Source organism: Pristis pectinata, chromosome 19 (genome assembly GCF_009764475.1).
Source record: "Pristis pectinata isolate sPriPec2 chromosome 19, sPriPec2.1.pri, whole genome shotgun sequence".
Lineage (NCBI taxonomy): Eukaryota > Metazoa > Chordata > Chondrichthyes > Rhinopristiformes > Pristidae > Pristis > Pristis pectinata.
In genome coordinates this window covers 40,282,683-40,300,612 of record NC_067423.1, presented here as the reverse complement: position 1 = coordinate 40,300,612, position 17,930 = coordinate 40,282,683, and the positions used below count along the sequence as shown (strand labels likewise).

Below are 17,930 nucleotides of genomic sequence, written 5' to 3'. Positions count from 1 at the left end.
AACTGAACCCGGGTTGCTGGCGCTGTAATAACAATACGCTAACCGCTACACTACCGTGTACAATCCCGCTACGATCCCGAGTGGACTTATGAGGATGTTGCCAGGACTTGAGGGCCTGCGTTATCAGGAGAGGTTGGGCAGGCTAGGATTTCATTCCTTGGAGGGTAGGAGACTGAAGGCTGACCTTATAGAGGTGTATAAAATCATGAGGGGCATAGACAAGGTGAATGCACTCAGTCTTTTTTCCAGGGAAAGGGAATCAAAAGCTAGAAGGCATAAGTTTAAGGTGGTGGGAGGGGAAGAGATTTAAAAGGAACCTGAGGGGCAACTTCTTCACCTAGAAGGTGGTGAGTATATGGAACAAGCTTTCAGAGGAGGTAGTTGAGGCAGGTACAAAAACAGCATTTAAAAGACAGTTGGACCAGGACATGGATAGGAAAGGTTTAGAGGGATATGGACGAAATGTTGCTAAATGATACTAGCTTAGATGGGCATCTTGGTCACCAATGCAGAAGGGCCTCTTTCCATGCTGTATTACTCTATGTGGAGCAAAATCTTTCTTTGAAATCACTAGTTTTTTTCTAGTATTTTAAACGATCCCTTGATGAGTCAATAAGAATGTTTCTCACAGGTGAAGACGGCGTATGTTAACTTTGTGAACCATTGCTATGTGGACACAGAGGTGGAGATGAAGGAGATTTACACAAGTAACCACATCTGGAAGCTATTTGAAAATTTTATTGTTGACATGAATCGGGTAAGTCTGGGAGTCAATGATTTGTTCCTCTGCCATGTTTTTCATCTCCAATAGGGATCAAAGCTTGAAAAAAACACATTATTTCCAACCAGTTTGGATGTTCTTAAAAGATCAGTTCATTTGTGTGAATCTTTGTTTAGTTAGCAAGGCTTCAGTAAAGCATTGCAAAACAGAGCCAGCAAATAATTATTAACTGAATTGTAAAGTAGAATTATTGAACGCTGTTTGTCAATTAAATTTACACGGTTTTCTATTTAATATCCTTAAATCAATATCCACATCTGATATTTAAAACAGGTGATCTGTTTTAACCACGAGTAACTTTAATTTTTGTGCTGTAAAATTTGTCTCCTTTAGAAATCAACTGTTCACAAAATGGGGGCAAATTAATGTTTGCACAACAATGAAAAGCTGATGATAATGAACCGGCTCTACATTTTGCATCCAGCCTGATATTCCTTTCCACTAACTTCTTATTGAAGAGGAGGCGTTCTTGCCTCTAAGTCAGAAGGTTGTGTGTTCTAGTTCCATTCCTGCACAAAACCCCCCTCCCTCTCTTGATTTCCATGCTCCTTCTTCCTCTCCTATCAGATCCCATCATCGTCAGCCCTTTGCCACCTCCACCTAAGACCTCCCAGCTTCTGTCACTATTTACACTCTCCTTCCTCCATCTGCCAATCACCCCTCCTCACCTGGATCCACCTATCACCTGCCAGCTCTTGCTCCACTCCTTCCCCCCACCTCTTTATACCGGCTAGCTCCCCTCTATCTTTCAGTCCAGATGCAGGGTCTCGACCCGAAGCGTCGACTGTCCGCCTCCCTCCACAGATTCTGCCTGACCCGCTGAGTTCCTCCAGCGCTTTGTGCGTTGCTCGGCACAAGATCCATCCTGATGCTTCGGTGCTTTACTGAGGGAGTGCTGCATTGTTAGAGGGATAGTCTTTTAGATGAAGCAATAAGCCAAGGCCCCAGCTGTGATCTGGGATGGAGCTAAACCATGGCACTATTAGAAAGACAGCAAGGGTATCTTCCACAACATCCTGACCAATCCTTGTCCCTCATTCAATATTACCAAAACTAATTATCTGTTTGATATTGCACTGCCGTTCGTGAGAGCTTGCCTCGTGCAAATTGGCTGCCACGTTTCCTACATTACAACAGTGACCGTACCTCAAAGTATATTATTGCCGATAAGGTGTAACTGGCCATCTGAAGTTGTGAAAGGTGTTCCTTAAAACAAGGCTTCTTAGAATATTCTGAAGTGGATGGCTGATGATGTTTGCCCAAGACCAGTGACCCTAAGTGTTTAATGTACTGCACCCATAATCCTGCCACTTGATTCAAGTAACTGAGGTTGCTGATGTCTAATAGTTGTGTCATAGCATGAGGTGTTTCATCAGCTGGGCTGAGGACGTTTGGAGATGGCTCTTGCTGTGGTTCCCCTTTGTTCTTCTACCTCGTGTGTTAGTGTGGTTTGCTGCCTCTTTAATTCAGTTTGCTCTACCCTTTCGACTCAACCACTTACCCTTCACTGGCTATCTCGATAAAGGTTTGCAACTCCACAACTGACAGGAAGCATGCAGACACTGCGCTGGAGAAGTATGCGACAGAGGCCGTGATGAACATCATCAGTGGGTTCTTCAGTTCCCCGTTCTCTGACAACAGCACAAGTCTACAGGTATGGCAGCTTTGCGAGAGAGTTTCCGTGCGTGTCTGAGAGTGTTCAAAGGCCGAGTTGAAATCACTGAACATCTTCCATTTTAGAAGTCCTTTCCTGCCATTTTTATACACTACCTTAATGGTGCAATTCATTGAGGCCGCCATCTTTTATGAATAGTCATTGCTAATTAGACAATAAGTCCCTCAATCAGCCCCTCGAACCTGTCCACCTTTCAGTAAGATAAGATATCTTTATTAATCACATGTGCATCGAAACACACAGTGAAATACATCTTTTTTGCATAGAGTGTTCTGGGGGCAGCCCGCAAGTGTTGCCACGCTTCTGGCACCAACATAGCATGCCCACAACTTCCTAACCCGTACGTCTTTGGAATGTGGGAGGAAACCAGAGCAGTCGGAGGAAACCCACGTAGACATGGGGAGAACGTACAAACTCCTACGCTACGCTAACTGCTACACTACCATGCCTGGATCATATCTGATCCAGTCTTGACCCCATCTCCACCTTCCTGATGCTTCCCCACAGCCCTCGATTCACCCACCAATCAAAAATTGATTCATGTACTCAGTGACTCACTCTCCACAGCCCCTTGTAGAAAAGAATTCTGAAGATCTGTGGGCCTCGGGGAAGAATGCCCTCCTCATCTCTGTCTTGATTGGGTGACCATTTATTCTGAAGCTCTGGCCCCTGTCTGGGACTCCCCCAAGTGGGGAAAAACCGTCTCAGCCTCGGCAAGGACCTCAGAGCCTTGAATTCTTCTCAATTCCTCTGGGTATTGGCTCAACTTGTTCAAGCTTCCCTTACATCCCAGGGATCAGCTGGTGAACTTTCTCCAAACTGCTCCCAATGCAAGTGTGTCCCTCAAACACGGAGACCAGAACTGTGTGCGCTACTCCAGGGGTGGTCTCCCTAATAGACTTCCCGACTTTAATATTACCCTATCCAATAAAGGCCAAAGTGTGTGTGTGTGTGGTGACGCGTGTGTGTGTGGTGAGGTGTGTGTGTGTGTGTGTCTGCATGTGTGTGTGTGTCTGCGTGTGTGTGTGTGTGTCCGTGTGTGTGTGTGTGTGTGTGTGCTCCCTGATTAAAGAGCTGTAGGTGTGAACAAATCCTACACAGTAACTGGCTGGTAAATTTGCACGCGGCAAACATTTTATTGTTGTGTGAAGTATTTATCACCAGCAGCTTGGCCAGCACCTACTGAGGGATGGGTTGAACCAGGAATTTTAATCTGCTTGCAAACCAAAAGAGTATAAAGACTAGAAGCAGAAGTAGACCATTCGGCCCCTCTTGCCCATTCCGCCATTCAATATATCATGGCTGATCTTCTACCTTAGCATCACTTTCCTACACTAACCCCATATCCCTCAATTCCATTAATATCCAAAAATGTTTACATCGTGGTTTTCAATGTACTCAGTGAGAGTCTCCAAAGGCCTCTTGGACAGAGAATTGCAGAGATTCACCTCCATCTGGGTGAAGAGATTTCTTTTAATTTCAGTCCTGATTGGCCCATGCCTTATTTTCAGACTGAGACATAGTCTAGACACCCCATTCTGGGGGAGCATCACCTCTGCAACCCCCTCCTTCCCTGTCAAGCCCTATTAGAATATTGTATGTTTCAATGAGATCACCTCTCCTTCTAAAGTCTAGAGAGTTCAGGCTCAGTGTCTTAATCTCTCCTTACGACAAAACCATCAAGTCAGCAATCAAATCTGTCGAACCCTCTGTCACAAGTATGTTCTTCCTTGGGTAGGCAAAGAAGATCTGTGGTCAATATTCCAGATCCCAGGAATGAAAGGGTTTAACCTATGAGGAGCATTTGATGTCTCTGGGCCTGTACTCGACTGAGTTCAGAAGGATGAAGGGGAATCTCATTGAAACCTACTGGATACTGAAAGGCCTGGATAGAGTGGACGTGGAGAGGATGTTTCCATCAGTCGGAGAGTCCAGGATCCGAGGGCACAGCCTCAGAATAGAGGGATGTCCCTTTAAAACTGAGACGAGGAGGAATTTCTTCAGCCAGAGGGTGGTGAATCTGTGGAATTTGTTGCCACAGAGGGCTGTGGAGGCCAAGTCATTGGGTGTATTTAAGACAGAGCTTGATAGATTCTTGATTGGTAAGGGGGTTAAGGGTTACAGGAGAGAAGGTGGGAGAATGGGGTTGATAACAAATCAGCCACGATTGAATGGCGGAGCAGACTCAACAGGCCGAATGGCCTTATACAAAGTAGTGTTAATGTTGGTGTGGCAGTGAATCCAAAGTGAAAGATTGTGCCACTTAGAAATTGATGACCGGTCTCCCCCTTGGTTTAGTTTTGTACATTAAACAATATTTGGATGACACCAACCGTCCTGCTGTTGGCGGTCTGTTTACGTACTCACTGTCTCCTGCTGTGTGTTTGAGTGGGTGGGTTACCTCTTGTCCTGTTTACTCAGAGCTTGGCAATCTTGAAGGCTGGCATAGCCCGTAACTGGTACCTTTAGGACCATGAAGAGGAACATACAAAGACTCAGCCAACTTCAAAATCGACCGTTCGGTCTAATTTCTACAGTTATGGCCCGTGTACCATAATGATTCCTTGGAGAAATACACTTGGTAATATGAAGGGAAAGAAATGTGGGTTATAATGGCCTTTCATATTTCTTCCTGTCTGTAGACACACCAGCCAATATTTATCCAACTGCTCCAGTCTGCCTTTAGAATTTACAACTGCACATGGCCAACTCCGTCTCAGAAGTCTTCAGTGGAGTCTTGTATCAAAACCCTGGCTGAAGTCGGTAAGTTTACATCGCGAGAGATGTTGGAGTGTTTGTTGTCGCGGTCCCTATGACTTGGAAGTGAGTTCCTTTGAAGTCGGCTTACTTGGAGAGATACCAGGTGGGAGTGTGGTGGGGAGCACACGCCTGTAATCTCAGGGACGCTGGCCGTAATCCAGCCCCCAAAACAAGGAATAAGCCTTCTCTGTTGGGCTTCTGAATAGAACTGAGGAACTTTCATCCTGGTCTCTGACTGGGGAGGAATTGCAGCACAGAATCCCTCAAACTTAGTTCAGACATTTGCTTCAAAGAGGGTGTGGGAGGTAGACTTAAATAATTTGATGAAAAGTCATGTTGTTACCGTGTGGCAAGAGGGACAGTTAGGTGGACAATTAAGGCACATTTGGGGGGAAGAATGAAAAATGCCTGGTTCTAAGTTGAACGTTAGGCCCCCCTTAACTGCCACGTTAGGTCATCCTGTCTCAAGCTATCAGAGAAATTCCCTTAGTTCCACTCATTGCTGCCTCCTCACCTTCTCTCTACTACCTAAGCTGACTTGCTTTTCTCTTTCCCAGTTCTGATAAACCATCCCAGACCTAAAGCGTTGACTGGTTCTCTCTCTGCAGACGCTGCCTGACCGGCTGAGTGTTTTTAGCATTTTCAGTTTTTATTTCAGATTTCCAGCATCTGCAGTTTTGTTTCTGCTTGTTAATCTAAGTCAAACCTTACTCTGTTTGTTCTGGGAGGTCAAATTGTTTGTGCCGAGTTGGGAAAAGAGAAATTTCCCCATTAACATCATCAACAGTCCTCACATTGAGTTCAAACTAAGAAAAAAAAATGTGGATTTACGTTTGCAATGCATTCACGTTTAAAGTATTTAATAAATGAACTTGTACTTCACATTCCCAGGTGACTCAAAGTGCTTTTATCGGCAACAATGTTAAATTGGTAAATTGGTTTATTATTGTCACATGTACCGACACACAGTGAAAAACCTGTTTTGCGTGGGGTCCAGAGACACAAGAAATTCTGCAGATGCTGGAATCTGGAGCAATACACAAAAAGTGCTGGAGGAACTCAGCAGGTCAGGAAGCATCCGTGGAGGGAAATAAACAGTCAACATTTTGGGCCACAACCCTTAATCAGGACCGGAAAGGAAGAGGGCAGAAGCCAGAATAAGAAGGTGGGGGGGGGGAGGAGGAGGAGCGCGTGCAGGCAGGGGATGGGTGAGTCCAAGTGAGGGGTGAGTCCAAGTGAGAGGTGAGTCCAGGTGATGGGCGAGTCCAGGTGATGGGGGAAGGTAGCTGGGTGGGGGAGGGGGAGAAGATGTAATAAGCTGAGAGGTGATGGGTAGAAGAGGCAAAGGGCTGAAGAAGAAGGAATCCGGTAGGAGAGGGCAGTGGACCATGGAATAAAGGATGGGGGAGGGGAGGGGAGGAGGTGGGCAGGTCATCAAGGCGGGGGAAGGGAGCCACAGGAATAAGGGAAGACAAAGGAGCGGGGGCGGGGGGGGTTACCATGCATACATTTCATCACATCAGTATATCGAGGAAGTACAAGGGTACAGTTACAGAGAAAGTGCGGTGCAGGCAGACAATAAGGTGCAAGGACCATGACAAGGTAGATTGTGAGGTCAAGAGTCCATCTTATCGTACAAGAGGTCTGTTCAATAGTCTTGTAACAGCGGGATAGAAGCTGTCCATGAGCCTGGTGGTGCGTACTTTCAGGCTTTTGTATCTTCTGCTCGATGGGAGGGGGGAGGAGAGAGAATGTCCACAGTGGGTGGGGTCTTTGATCATGTTGGCTGCCTTACTGAGGCAGCGAGAAGTGTAATGTGGCCACAGTTGTAATGCCCAAAATTGGATACCGCAAACTCCCTCAAAAAGCAATAAGAGTTTGATTGTCACCTGAGTAGGAAATGTTGGTTACAACACTGCCATAACTCCCTGTGCTTGGGATCTTCTCTGTCCGTCTGAGAATGTAGATGGGGCCCCAGTTTAGAGTCATGTGCCGCTGACAGTTCTGCACCAACACGTCAGTCTATGTTACAAGCTGGAGTTTCCAGAGTGGGACTTGAACCCATAACTTTACTCACTCTGAGGCAAGGCGCTACCAACTGAACCAAGGAGAAAACAGAAGTAACATTTGACTTTTAATTGCAGCTAAAAGCCGAGCAATAGCAATCCCTGTAGACCTGGACAGTCAAGTGAACACCCTGTTTATGAAGACCCACTCGAACATGGTCCAGAGAGCAGCGATAGGGTGGCGGATGTCCACCCGCAGTGCCCCCCGTTACCTGAGTGGGGGGCCCAGCTTGGACTACAGGAACATCATAGAGAAGCTGCAGGTAAATACAAACACAGGGTATGAATGCCATGAAAATTAGCCTTTTGCAGCAGCAGCACAGTGCGTTACAAGACGAGGACAAACACAAGTTAACATCAACTTAAATTAACATAAATTACATGTGTGCAGAATAAACGTAACATCAAGTGCAAAACTGAGAGAGCGAAAAATGAAAAAAATATAGTCTGAGGTGGTGTTAAGGTTTTTCAGGTTGGTTCAAGGACCTGACGGCAGTGGGGAAGAAGCTGTTGTTGAACCCTGAGGTGTGGGACTTCAGGCTCCTGTACCTCCTGCCTGGTGGAAGCAATGAGAAGAGGGCATGGCCCGGATGGTGGGGGTCCCTGATGATGGATGTCACCTTCCTAAGGCATCGCCTCTTATAGATGTCCTCAATGGTGGGGAGAGCTGTATCCATGACAGAACTGGCTGAGTCCACCACTCTCTGTAGCCTCTTGCGTTCCTGTGCATTGGAGCTTCCGTACCAGTCAGAATGGTTTCCACCGTACATTGTAGAAGTGTGTCAGGGTAGGAATTTGTCTTTGGTTGCTGACAACAAGTGGGCACTCTGGATCTTAGAGTCATACAGCACAGAAACAGGCCCTTCGGCCCACAAAGTCAGTGCTGACCATCAGGCACCCATTTACACCAATCCTACCCTAATCCAGTTTACTTTCCCCACATTCTCATCAACTCCCCGCAGATTCTACCACTCGCCCACACACCAGGGGCAACTTACAGACCGACCCACGCATTTTTCGGATGTTGGGGGAAAGCCACGTGGTCACAGGGAGAACGTGCAAACTCCACACTGACAGCAGCCAAGGTCAGGGTTGAACCAGGAGCTGTGAGGCAGCAGCTCTGCCAGCTGCCCCACTCTGCCACCAATGGCATTCAGCCCCAACAGCCAAACTCAAATTCACCCTCCCGTATCTACATTCGAAAAGTAGTTGGGATTTTCCTCCATTTGAGACTATGCCCGTTACTGGGCAAGACTGTGCCCGAGACTGTTCCCATTACTGGCAAGACCAATCCTAGTTGTCCATCCGTAGTTGCCCTTGAGAAGGCAGGTGGTGGGGATCCATTTCCTTGAGCCATGGCAGATCACATGGGCAACTTGGCCTCTCAGCTCCATTAAGTAGGGTGTGACAATGCTTTGATACAGTTGTTTCTGTATGTCCAGGGTGTGCATGGTGAGGCAATAACTCGGAGGTGACTGCGATCCTGAGGGCCCTTCACAAAGTGGGGTGGCGGGGGAGGGGGAAGTGGATGTTTCCTACAGTGGGAGAATGTCGAACTAAAGGTCACTGTTTTAAAAATAAGGGGTCGCCCAAGTTAAAGCAAGGATGAGGCGAAATTTTTGTAAGTTTGTTCCTCAAAGGGTGGTTTGAATATTTTTAAGGCAGAGGTAGATAGTGTAGTGCTTAGTGTAACGCTATTACAGCGCCAGTAACACGGGTTCAATTCCCACCGCTGTCTGTAAGGAGTTTGTATGTTCTCCCCGTGTCTGCGTGGGTTTCCTCCGGGTGCTCCGGTTTCCTCCCACATTCCAAAGACATACGGGTTAGGAGGTTGTGGGCATGCTGTGTTGGCGGCGGAAGTGTGGCGACACTTGCAGGCTGCCCCCAGAAGACTCTATACAAAAGATGCAGTTCACTGTGTGTTTCGATGTACTTGTGACGAATGAAGATATCTTAACATCTTTAATAAGCAAGGAGGTAAATTAGTTTATTATTGTCACGTGTACCGAGGTACAGTGAAAAACTTGTCTTGCATACTGTCCATACAGATCAATTCATTACACAGTGCATTGAGGTAGTACAAGGGAAAACAATAACAGAATGCAGAATAAAGTGTTACAGTTACAGAGAAAGTGCAGTGCAGGCAGACAATAAGGTGCAAGGTCACAATGATGTAGAGTGTGAGGTCGGGAGTCCATCTTATTGTACTAGGAGAGTCTATCTTATCGTGGGTAGACGTGAATGTAGAGTTAAGGTTAAATTGGATTGACTGTGTATTGAATGATAGGGTGAGCTTGAGGGGCCGACTGGCCTACTCCTGCTCCTAATTAGAATGGTTATCACCGTGTACGGATGAGGTTGCTGCCCTTGAAATTTTAGGCCCCAGTTTCAGGTGTTATCAAAGGACAGTACCTCTGATGATCTAAGGATATGGAGCAAGCCATTCAGGATTGAGCTGAGGAGCAATTTCTTCACCCAAAGAGTGGTCCACTGTGGACCACAGAAGGCATTTGAGGCCATCTCATTAAATATGTTCAAGAAGGAGTTAGGTATAGTTCTAATGGCTTCATCACCAGGGGCATAGAGGATAAGAGTCAGGAAGTCATCATGCAGTTGTATAAAACTTTGGTTTGGCCACAGTTGGAGTATTGTGTGCAATTCTGGTCGCCCCACTACAGGAAGAATGTGGAGGCTATGGAGAGGGTGCAGAAGAGGTTTACCAGGACGCTGCCTGGATTAGAGAGTATGAGCTATCAGGAGAGGTTGGACAAACTTGGGTTGTTTTCTCCAGAGCGGTGGAGTCTGAGGGGAGACCTGACAGAAGTTTATAAAATTATGAGAGGCATAGATAAGGTATGAATTTTTTTCCCAGGATAGAAATATCGAATACTGGAGGGCTTCAAGGTGAGAGGGGGAAAGTTTAAAGGGGATATGCGGAAGTTTTTTTACAGAGAGAGTGTTGGGTGCCTGGAACAAGCTGCCAAGAGTAGTGGAAGCAGATACAATAGTGGCGTTCAAGAGGCTTTGAATACTATGGACCAATGTGAACTATCTAAGCACTAACACTCATGCAGCTGCTGTCCAGTATGTGACATTTGACGTTATCCAACCTGACTGGGAGAAAAAAGCATTGCTACTGTTGACAGGAGAGCCTCTTGCTTGCATAGTAATGTAAATTGGTTTATTATTGTCACATGTACCGAGGTACAGTGAAAAACTTTGTTTTGCATACCATCCATACAGATCATTTCATTACACAGTACATTGAGGTAGCACAGGGGAAAACAATAACATAATGCAGAGTAAAGTGTTACAGTTACAGAGAAAATGCAGTGCAGGCAGACAATGACAAGGTAGGTTGTGAGGTCAAGAGTCCATCTTATCGTGCTAGAGAACCGTTCAATAGTCTTATAACAGCGGGATAGAAGCTGTCCTTGAGCCTGGTGGTACGTGCTTTCAGGCTTTTGTATCTTCTGCCCGATGGGAGAGGGGAGAAGAGAGAATGTCCGGGGTGGGTGGGGTCTTTGATTATGCTGGCTACTTTACCGAGGCAGTAAGAAGTGTAGACAGAGTCCATGGAGGGGAGGCTGGTTTCCATGATGTGCTGAGCTGTGTCCACAACTCTCTGCAGTTTCTTGCGGTCATGGGCAGAGCAGTTGTCATACCAAGCTGTGATGCATCCAGATAGGATGCTTTCTATGGTGCATCGATAAAAATTGGTGAGGGTCAATGAGGATATGCCGAATTTCTTTAGCCTCCTGAGGAAGTAGAGGTGCTGGCGAGCTTTCTTGGCCGTGGCGTCTACAAGGTTGGACCAGGACAGGCTATTGATTTGGTTCTTGTGTGATAAAAAGGGTTGGTAGATTTAGTATTCGGTTTTAAGTAATAGTCTTGTCTGCTGTTGAGGTTCCTGAAAGTAGTCTAGCTGCAGTCGATGCTTTAGTGCATTAAGATTGGTCATTTGCCTGACAGTTTTCTCCATTGATCCACAGGATATAGTGTCCACCCTGGAACAACAATTCCAACCCATGGTGCATGCCGAATCTTCAGTGCTGGTCGATGTCCTCCACAGTCCAGAGCTGCTTTTCCCCGAAGGAAGCGACGCACAGATCAGATGTGAAAGTGGAGCCTTCATGAGCAAGTAAGTGACGGGGAAGGGAGGCGAGGGGTGTGTGTGGAGGGAGCACACACAATGATGGTGAGCTGTGAGAGTCCCACTGTGTAGATGGTGCAGGCTGGAAATGAGTTACAGCTGGGGCACCTGGTGTCTGTGACCTACCTCACACTGAAGTCGGCACCATTCTCCCTGCACTTATTGGCTTCTAATTCACCGCACAATCCTACAAGTTAGGAGCAGGCGTGGGGCACTCCTAGCTCCAGGCAGCTCCTGCTGTTTATTAAAACAATGTCTGATCTGATGCTAACCACAAAGCCCCACTCCAATCTACCCTCTATAACCTTTCACCCCCTTACCAAGAACCTATCTGCCTCTGCCTTAAAACCAAAATACAAGATCCGACAAACGTTGAAAACATCCCTCTGCCTTGGATATCAGAACAGTAATTAAACAAGGCAGCAGGACATCCACATTCATAAAATTCCCACAAAACCCTTCCATTTAGTTTACTGTTGCTAAAGTTCCCTTTTATGCATAGAATGTAAGGAAAGGGATATCATGTTACTACTTGGTAACTGTAGGGATTTGAGGGGGAATTATTTTACACAGAGAGTGGTTGGAATCTGGGACGTGCTGCCTGAGGAGGTGGTGGAAGCAGGAACTCTCGAGACATTAAAAACGTTCAGAGGCCCTGTTTCCACCATTGTAAGTGGAAGAGAGTTCCAAAGGCTCATCATTGCCCAGATTTTAAAATTCTCATTAACTGCTCTGCCCGTGACCTCAAGAAACTGCAGAGAGTTGTGGACGCACCTCAGCACATCATGGAAACCAGCCTCCCCTCCATGGATTCTTGTCAAGAACCTATCTGCCTCTGCCTTAAAACCAAAATACAAAGTCCTACAAACATTGAAACATCTCTCCGCCTTGGATATCAGAACAGCAATTAAACAAGGCAGTAGGACATCCACATTCATAAAATTCCCAAGAATTCCCTCAGTAAAGCAGCCAGCATAATCAAAGACCTCTCCCACTCTGGACATTCTCTCCTCTCCCCCTTCCATCAAGCAGAAGATACAAAAGCCTGAAAGCACGTACCACCAGGCTCAAGGACAGCTTCTATCCCGCTGTTATAAGACTATTGAACGGTTCCCGAGTACGATAAGATGGACTCTTGACCTCACAATCTACCTTGTTATGATCTTGCATCTTACTGTCTACTGCACTGCACTTCCTCTGTAACTGTAACACTTTATTCTGCATTCTGTTATTGTTTTCCCTTGTACTACCTCAATGCACTGTGTAATGAATTGATCCATGTGAGTGGTTTGCAAGACAAGTTTTTCACTGTACCTTGGTACACATGACAATAATAAACCAATTCCAGTTCCAATTCCAACTTCTTGTATGCTCCACCTAAGATTCCTTTGTTCCTTTGGACTCTTACACGTCCTTGATCTGTCTAACCCCACAGCTCAGGAATTCTTTCCAAGCCTCTCCAACACTCTCTTCCCCTTTACCGGGTAAAATCTGCCTTCTTCGTCCCAAAGCTTCTGTTTCAGGTTCGGTATTAACTTCATGCATAAATTGCCTTGGAACATTTTGCTACAATTAATATGTCAGTAGATGGTTCTGAAAGGTTTATGTTCAGCAAAGAACAGCAATTGGTCTGTTACTTTATATATTTGAGTTATAAAGGACATGTATTTCACTCGGGGATTATAATTATTTTAAATATATCTTCAAATGATTCACCACTACACATAACTTCTAAAAGGCATTAATGAATGCAGCAAGTGACCCAACCTAATGAACGATCACATCATTATGCCTCCTACCACCCACCTTCCAACTTCTTCAGAACAGTCAGTCCTATCGTGATGAGTCTGCAACTTGGGAATTTTTAGCCAGTGCTGTTGCTAGTGGGTGTCACAGAACGTGAGGGTAAAAGCATGTCTTGATTAAATTGCAGATTGATTAATCATTCTAAAAAACTGATGGATAAAGAAGAGAAACTCTGCATTAAAATTCTTCAAACGCTGAGAGAAATGCTGAACAGGAAGGACAATTTTGGGGAAAAGGTGAGTTCAAATTGCTCGTTTATGGAGAAGTCATGTTTTTGTTGTAGTGAGCATGTGCACCACTAGTGGTCAGTGTTTATCGCAGATTTGTTGGTCATGCCACGACATAACACAGGGCCGCTGAACCTTGTGTTGGAAGCTGCTTGTTCAACCAGCCTTAAAGTCATTCTATAAGTATTCAAAGTAATGGCATCTCTGCACTGGTCTGTTGGGTAGCTGGTTGGGAAGTGATCAGCCTCCACTTGCACCCAATGTGTCCCTTGAGGAGGCAGTAGGACAGAAAATTAAGCAAACCAGCTGAAGCCGAGCAAAAACAGTAGCTCAAAAGCAACAGGAGCGTCTCTGAACAGCCCTTCGATCCTGGCCTGTACCCTTGGCCCAGCCTCATCTGAGGTACAACATGAGAGTAATAGTTTAGATTTCCAATCACACATTACCCAGTGGATGTCTCTGTGCACAGAAGGATGTCCCAAAGTTTATTCACAGGGATAATATTCAAGATAGGATCTCTTTATCAGTCACATGTACATCGAAGCACACAGTAAAATGCATCTTTTGCGTAGAGTGTTCTGGGGGCAGCCCGCAAGTGTCGCCACACTTCCGGCGCCAACACAGCATGCCCACAACTTCCTAACCTGTACGTCTTTGGAATGTGGGAGGAAAGGAAACCCCTGCAGACACGTGGAATTGAACCCGGGTGGCTGTCACTGTAATAGCGTTACGCTAACCGCTACACTACCGTGCCTACGTGAACGTTTTAGGTGGGAAGATAAAAGAAAGATTGCAAGGATGTTGTTAGTGCGAGGATTCAAGAGGAGGGAGACACAAGAGACTGCAGATGCTGGAACCCAGAGTCTGCTGGAGGAACTCAGCGGGTCGAGCAGCATCTGTTGGAGGGAAAGGAATTGCTGACGTTTTGGATTGAAACCCTGCATCGGGATCAACGTTGCAGGGTTTCGACCCGAAACAGCAACAATTCTTGCCCCCCCACCCTTGTCCCCACAGATGGTGCTCGACCGGCTGAGTTCCTCCGGCAGATCGTGTGCTGATTCGAGGGGAAGGGTTAGCTCCCAGTGACGGGAGAACTGGGCGGCTGGGGTGGGAGGATTCAGACTGCCCTCGTGGGATGCAGGAGGTGCGTTGACTGTGCGGCCGGGGAGAGTGCGGGTCACCGAGGGGTGCAGGTGATGGAGGGAAGCTCTGCAGCGGACTGGCTAAGGTGAAGGTTATTGAGGTAGGAAGGGTGGCTTTTGGACTCCACTCGAGGTGGACGAGCAAACAAGTCATAGCAGCAGGAGTAGGCCATTCAGCCTCTCATCCCTGCTGTTCCAACCTCAGCACCATTTTCCTGTACTAACCCCACATCCCTTGATTCCTTTGATATCCAAAAACTTATTGGTCTCAGGATGAAGGGTGGGAGTCAGTGGTCTGGCTGATGTTTAGCTAGCTGAGCTGCTCGTTGATCTGATGTGAAGTTTGGTTCAGCTTAAGAGTAAAGGGAGGGAGGACACCTTACAGCAGGGGTCAGGCATCAGTTTTCAAGCGGAGGACATTACTGGTGATACGTGAATCTCTGACCACGGGAGGAGGCAGAGCCAGTGCCGACAGTACCAAAGGTGGGAGGCGGTGGCTGGGAAGTGGGCTAGGACCCATCCCCAGGTGCTGTCTGGGCTGACTCTGTAGGCTTGACCTGAGAGGCCACAGTTTGAACCGTGCATCAGAACAGGTCGGAGTGGAACCGGCACGGGGCACACATCGAATTGGGTAATGGAAAGGCCTACAGGGGGGGATAACACTCACGTCGAGGGGCAGCACCGGTACTGAGGCAGACTAGGGGGGTGTGAAGGTGGGTTTTAGAAGGAGATGTGGACGTGTCTAAGGGCCTCAGATGATGTTAGAGGGCTAGGTTCAACAGATGATTCTTAACATGTAGGCTAACGCATGGAAGGCACAGCCCAGGAGCCTGCAGAGCCTTATCTGGCTCCCACTGATGAAGAGATGAAGCTCACCAACACAGGAGGGAGAGGAGACGATCCAGTGACAGACCCTCAACCCAGGAGTCAATGGGGGAATGAAAGGCCCAGGGGAATGGGAGAACTAGCCCAGGGCAGTAAAAGACTCTGTACTATTTACTCTCTGGTTAAAAAGAACATTCTTAGCAAAATACATCAGCATAAAACCAGTGCTCGGAAAAAGGTTATTTCTGGCTCTTTGATTTTCTTGAGCAGCCCACTGATCTCTTGAACAAAGAACCCAGTGTTTGGTAAACTCTGTAATTCTCTGGTACTGGATTCAGTTAACTTATCTGGCTGTCCTCAGGTGCAGCTCTGTGTTTGCAAACCATCCTCTAATAAGCAGTGCCAATTTGTTTAATTACTTCTCTGAGCATCCAAGGGTTCCATCTGCTTCACCCAGAGAGTTTCACGTGATGTCACGTGTACAGTTACTGCTGCCTGAGTTCATCCATGGCCAATGATTTATGCATGGTTTAGATTCACAAACCACAATAACTGCCCACAGTCATGTACAGAATCTATTCGACACATCAGCGTTCCCTGATTTTTGCTTTCTGATGTTGCAATCTTGCTAATATCTTTAGGGCTTATCTTTCACACAGCACCTATTTCATCCAGATTTCTCTGGAGTGACTACTGTGTACTGGGGACAGGGAGAGGGCAAGGGGATTGTTTCATGGAGATTTCTTTAAGCAGCAGAGGAACTGGAGATCAGAGCTGTGCTCAGATGGGAAATTGTATTCACTCAGCGCCTCAGAGAATCTGTACAATTTGTGGGGAAGGAAGGGTTACATTGAGAATTAAGTGAAGTCAAGTGGAGTTTATTGTCATGTGCACAAGTATGGTGAGGTACAGGGACAAGGAAAAACTTGCTTGCAGCAGCATCACAGGTACGTAGGTATGGACAACACACAGAATGTGAATTATGCGTAAATTATACATAAGTTATTCAAGACAGTAAAGAGGAAAAAGGAGACTGCAAAACAAGACCATAGTGCGAAAAAAAAACTCAGAGACAAGTCCATGGCAGTACAAGAGGTGGTCCGCAGTGTTCCGTTGCTGAGGTAGGGTTAGGGTTGTGCAGGTCAGTTCAAGAACCGAATGGTTGAAGGGAAGTAGCTGTTCCTGAACCTGGTGGTGTGGGACTTCAGGCTTCTGTACCTCCTGCCTGATGGTAGCAGCGAGAAGAGGGCGTGACCTGGATGGTGGGAGTCCTCTGTCAGATGCCGCCTCCTGTAGATGCTGTCAGTGGTGGGGAAGGCTGTGCCTGCGATGGACTGGGCTGTGTCCACTACATCGCCACTGACCTCCTGCCCCAACTGTGTTCCCTCTCCATTCAAACCTCTCTCCACCTCATGGAGACACAAGAGACTGGAATCTGGAACGACTTTCTTTCCAGTCCTGACTAAGGGTCTCGACCCGAAACGTCGACTGCCCATTTCCCTCCACAGATGCTGCCTGACCCACTGACCCTCCAGCACTTTGTGTGTGTGGCTCTCTCCTCCTCAGTTCATTTCCCTCAGTTAACAGATACTTGGTCCAGTCTCCCTCATGCCCTTGGCTAGGTTCCAATTAAGTTCATCCCTGCTACTTAATCCAACCACACCATATGATAGTGAGTCCCACACAGCCACCACTCTGGATAAAAATGTTTCTACCAAATTTCTTCCTTGATTTATTGGTGACCATCTGATTTTTATGCCTTTTCAGTTTAATGAGATCACCTGCTTCATCCTTTATTTGGTTGTCCATCAACCTAGAGCAGAGAGCCCCACCCAACCTGCTGAGTCCCTGCTGATAGATAACCTTTCAGCTCTGGTATATCCCGGTAAATCCATTTTGCACTTTCTCCGGCACTTCTGTACCCAATGACGTGTAAGAGTCTGGGAATCAATCAATGTTATTGGAATAGTTAGTCCTGTGACAAAGTATTTCTGTAACAAAGCAGACCACTCTAGCTTCTCACGCCAATGCATCAGAGAGTGTTGTGCATAAACCCCTGTGATAGCAGCAGAGTTTTCAACTGGTTCTTTTCAGCTGTGTTGGCTCGACTGATGACGTGGTCAGTGACACAAGATTATTACAATGGAAAATGCAGCAGAGGGGTTCACAGAACTCATGAAACATTTTACTTTCACACCTGCACCTCACACGTGTCGAGGTAATAGTCGCTGTTTTGTGGTTTCCATGGTGTTGCCCGGACAGTGGAGTGATCCAGCTATTGCTGCAATAAGCGCAGTGCACGCCACTCATTACCTCAGTGCCTCTCTGCAGGCTCACCCTGCACTACCCTTACCCTGCAGTCTCACGCCACCCGTGGACCTTTAGAACTCATCCCGGGGATCTGGGCATCACTGACAAGGCCAGCATTTAATGCCTCACCCTAGATTTCCTGAAGGGATTGAATAGGACTGCCAGGCCACTTCAGAGTCAACTGC

The 17,930-nt window shown here is 46.8% G+C and overlaps 1 protein-coding gene across 2 annotated transcripts in view; it reads left to right on the top strand.

The window, feature by feature from the left end:
• itpr2 (inositol 1,4,5-trisphosphate receptor, type 2) overlaps window positions 1-17,930 on the top strand; it is a 286,274-nt gene that overhangs the window by 162,770 nt on the left and 105,574 nt on the right. For both annotated transcript variants that reach the window (XM_052034332.1, XM_052034331.1), the window contains exons 32-37: window positions 632-757; window positions 2,307-2,435; window positions 5,099-5,219; window positions 7,361-7,545; window positions 11,275-11,423; window positions 13,369-13,477. In XM_052034332.1, the coding sequence (XP_051890292.1) occupies window positions 632-757; window positions 2,307-2,435; window positions 5,099-5,219; window positions 7,361-7,545; window positions 11,275-11,423; window positions 13,369-13,477 (819 nt within the window). The remainder of the gene's footprint in view (window positions 1-631; window positions 758-2,306; window positions 2,436-5,098; window positions 5,220-7,360; window positions 7,546-11,274; window positions 11,424-13,368; window positions 13,478-17,930) is intronic.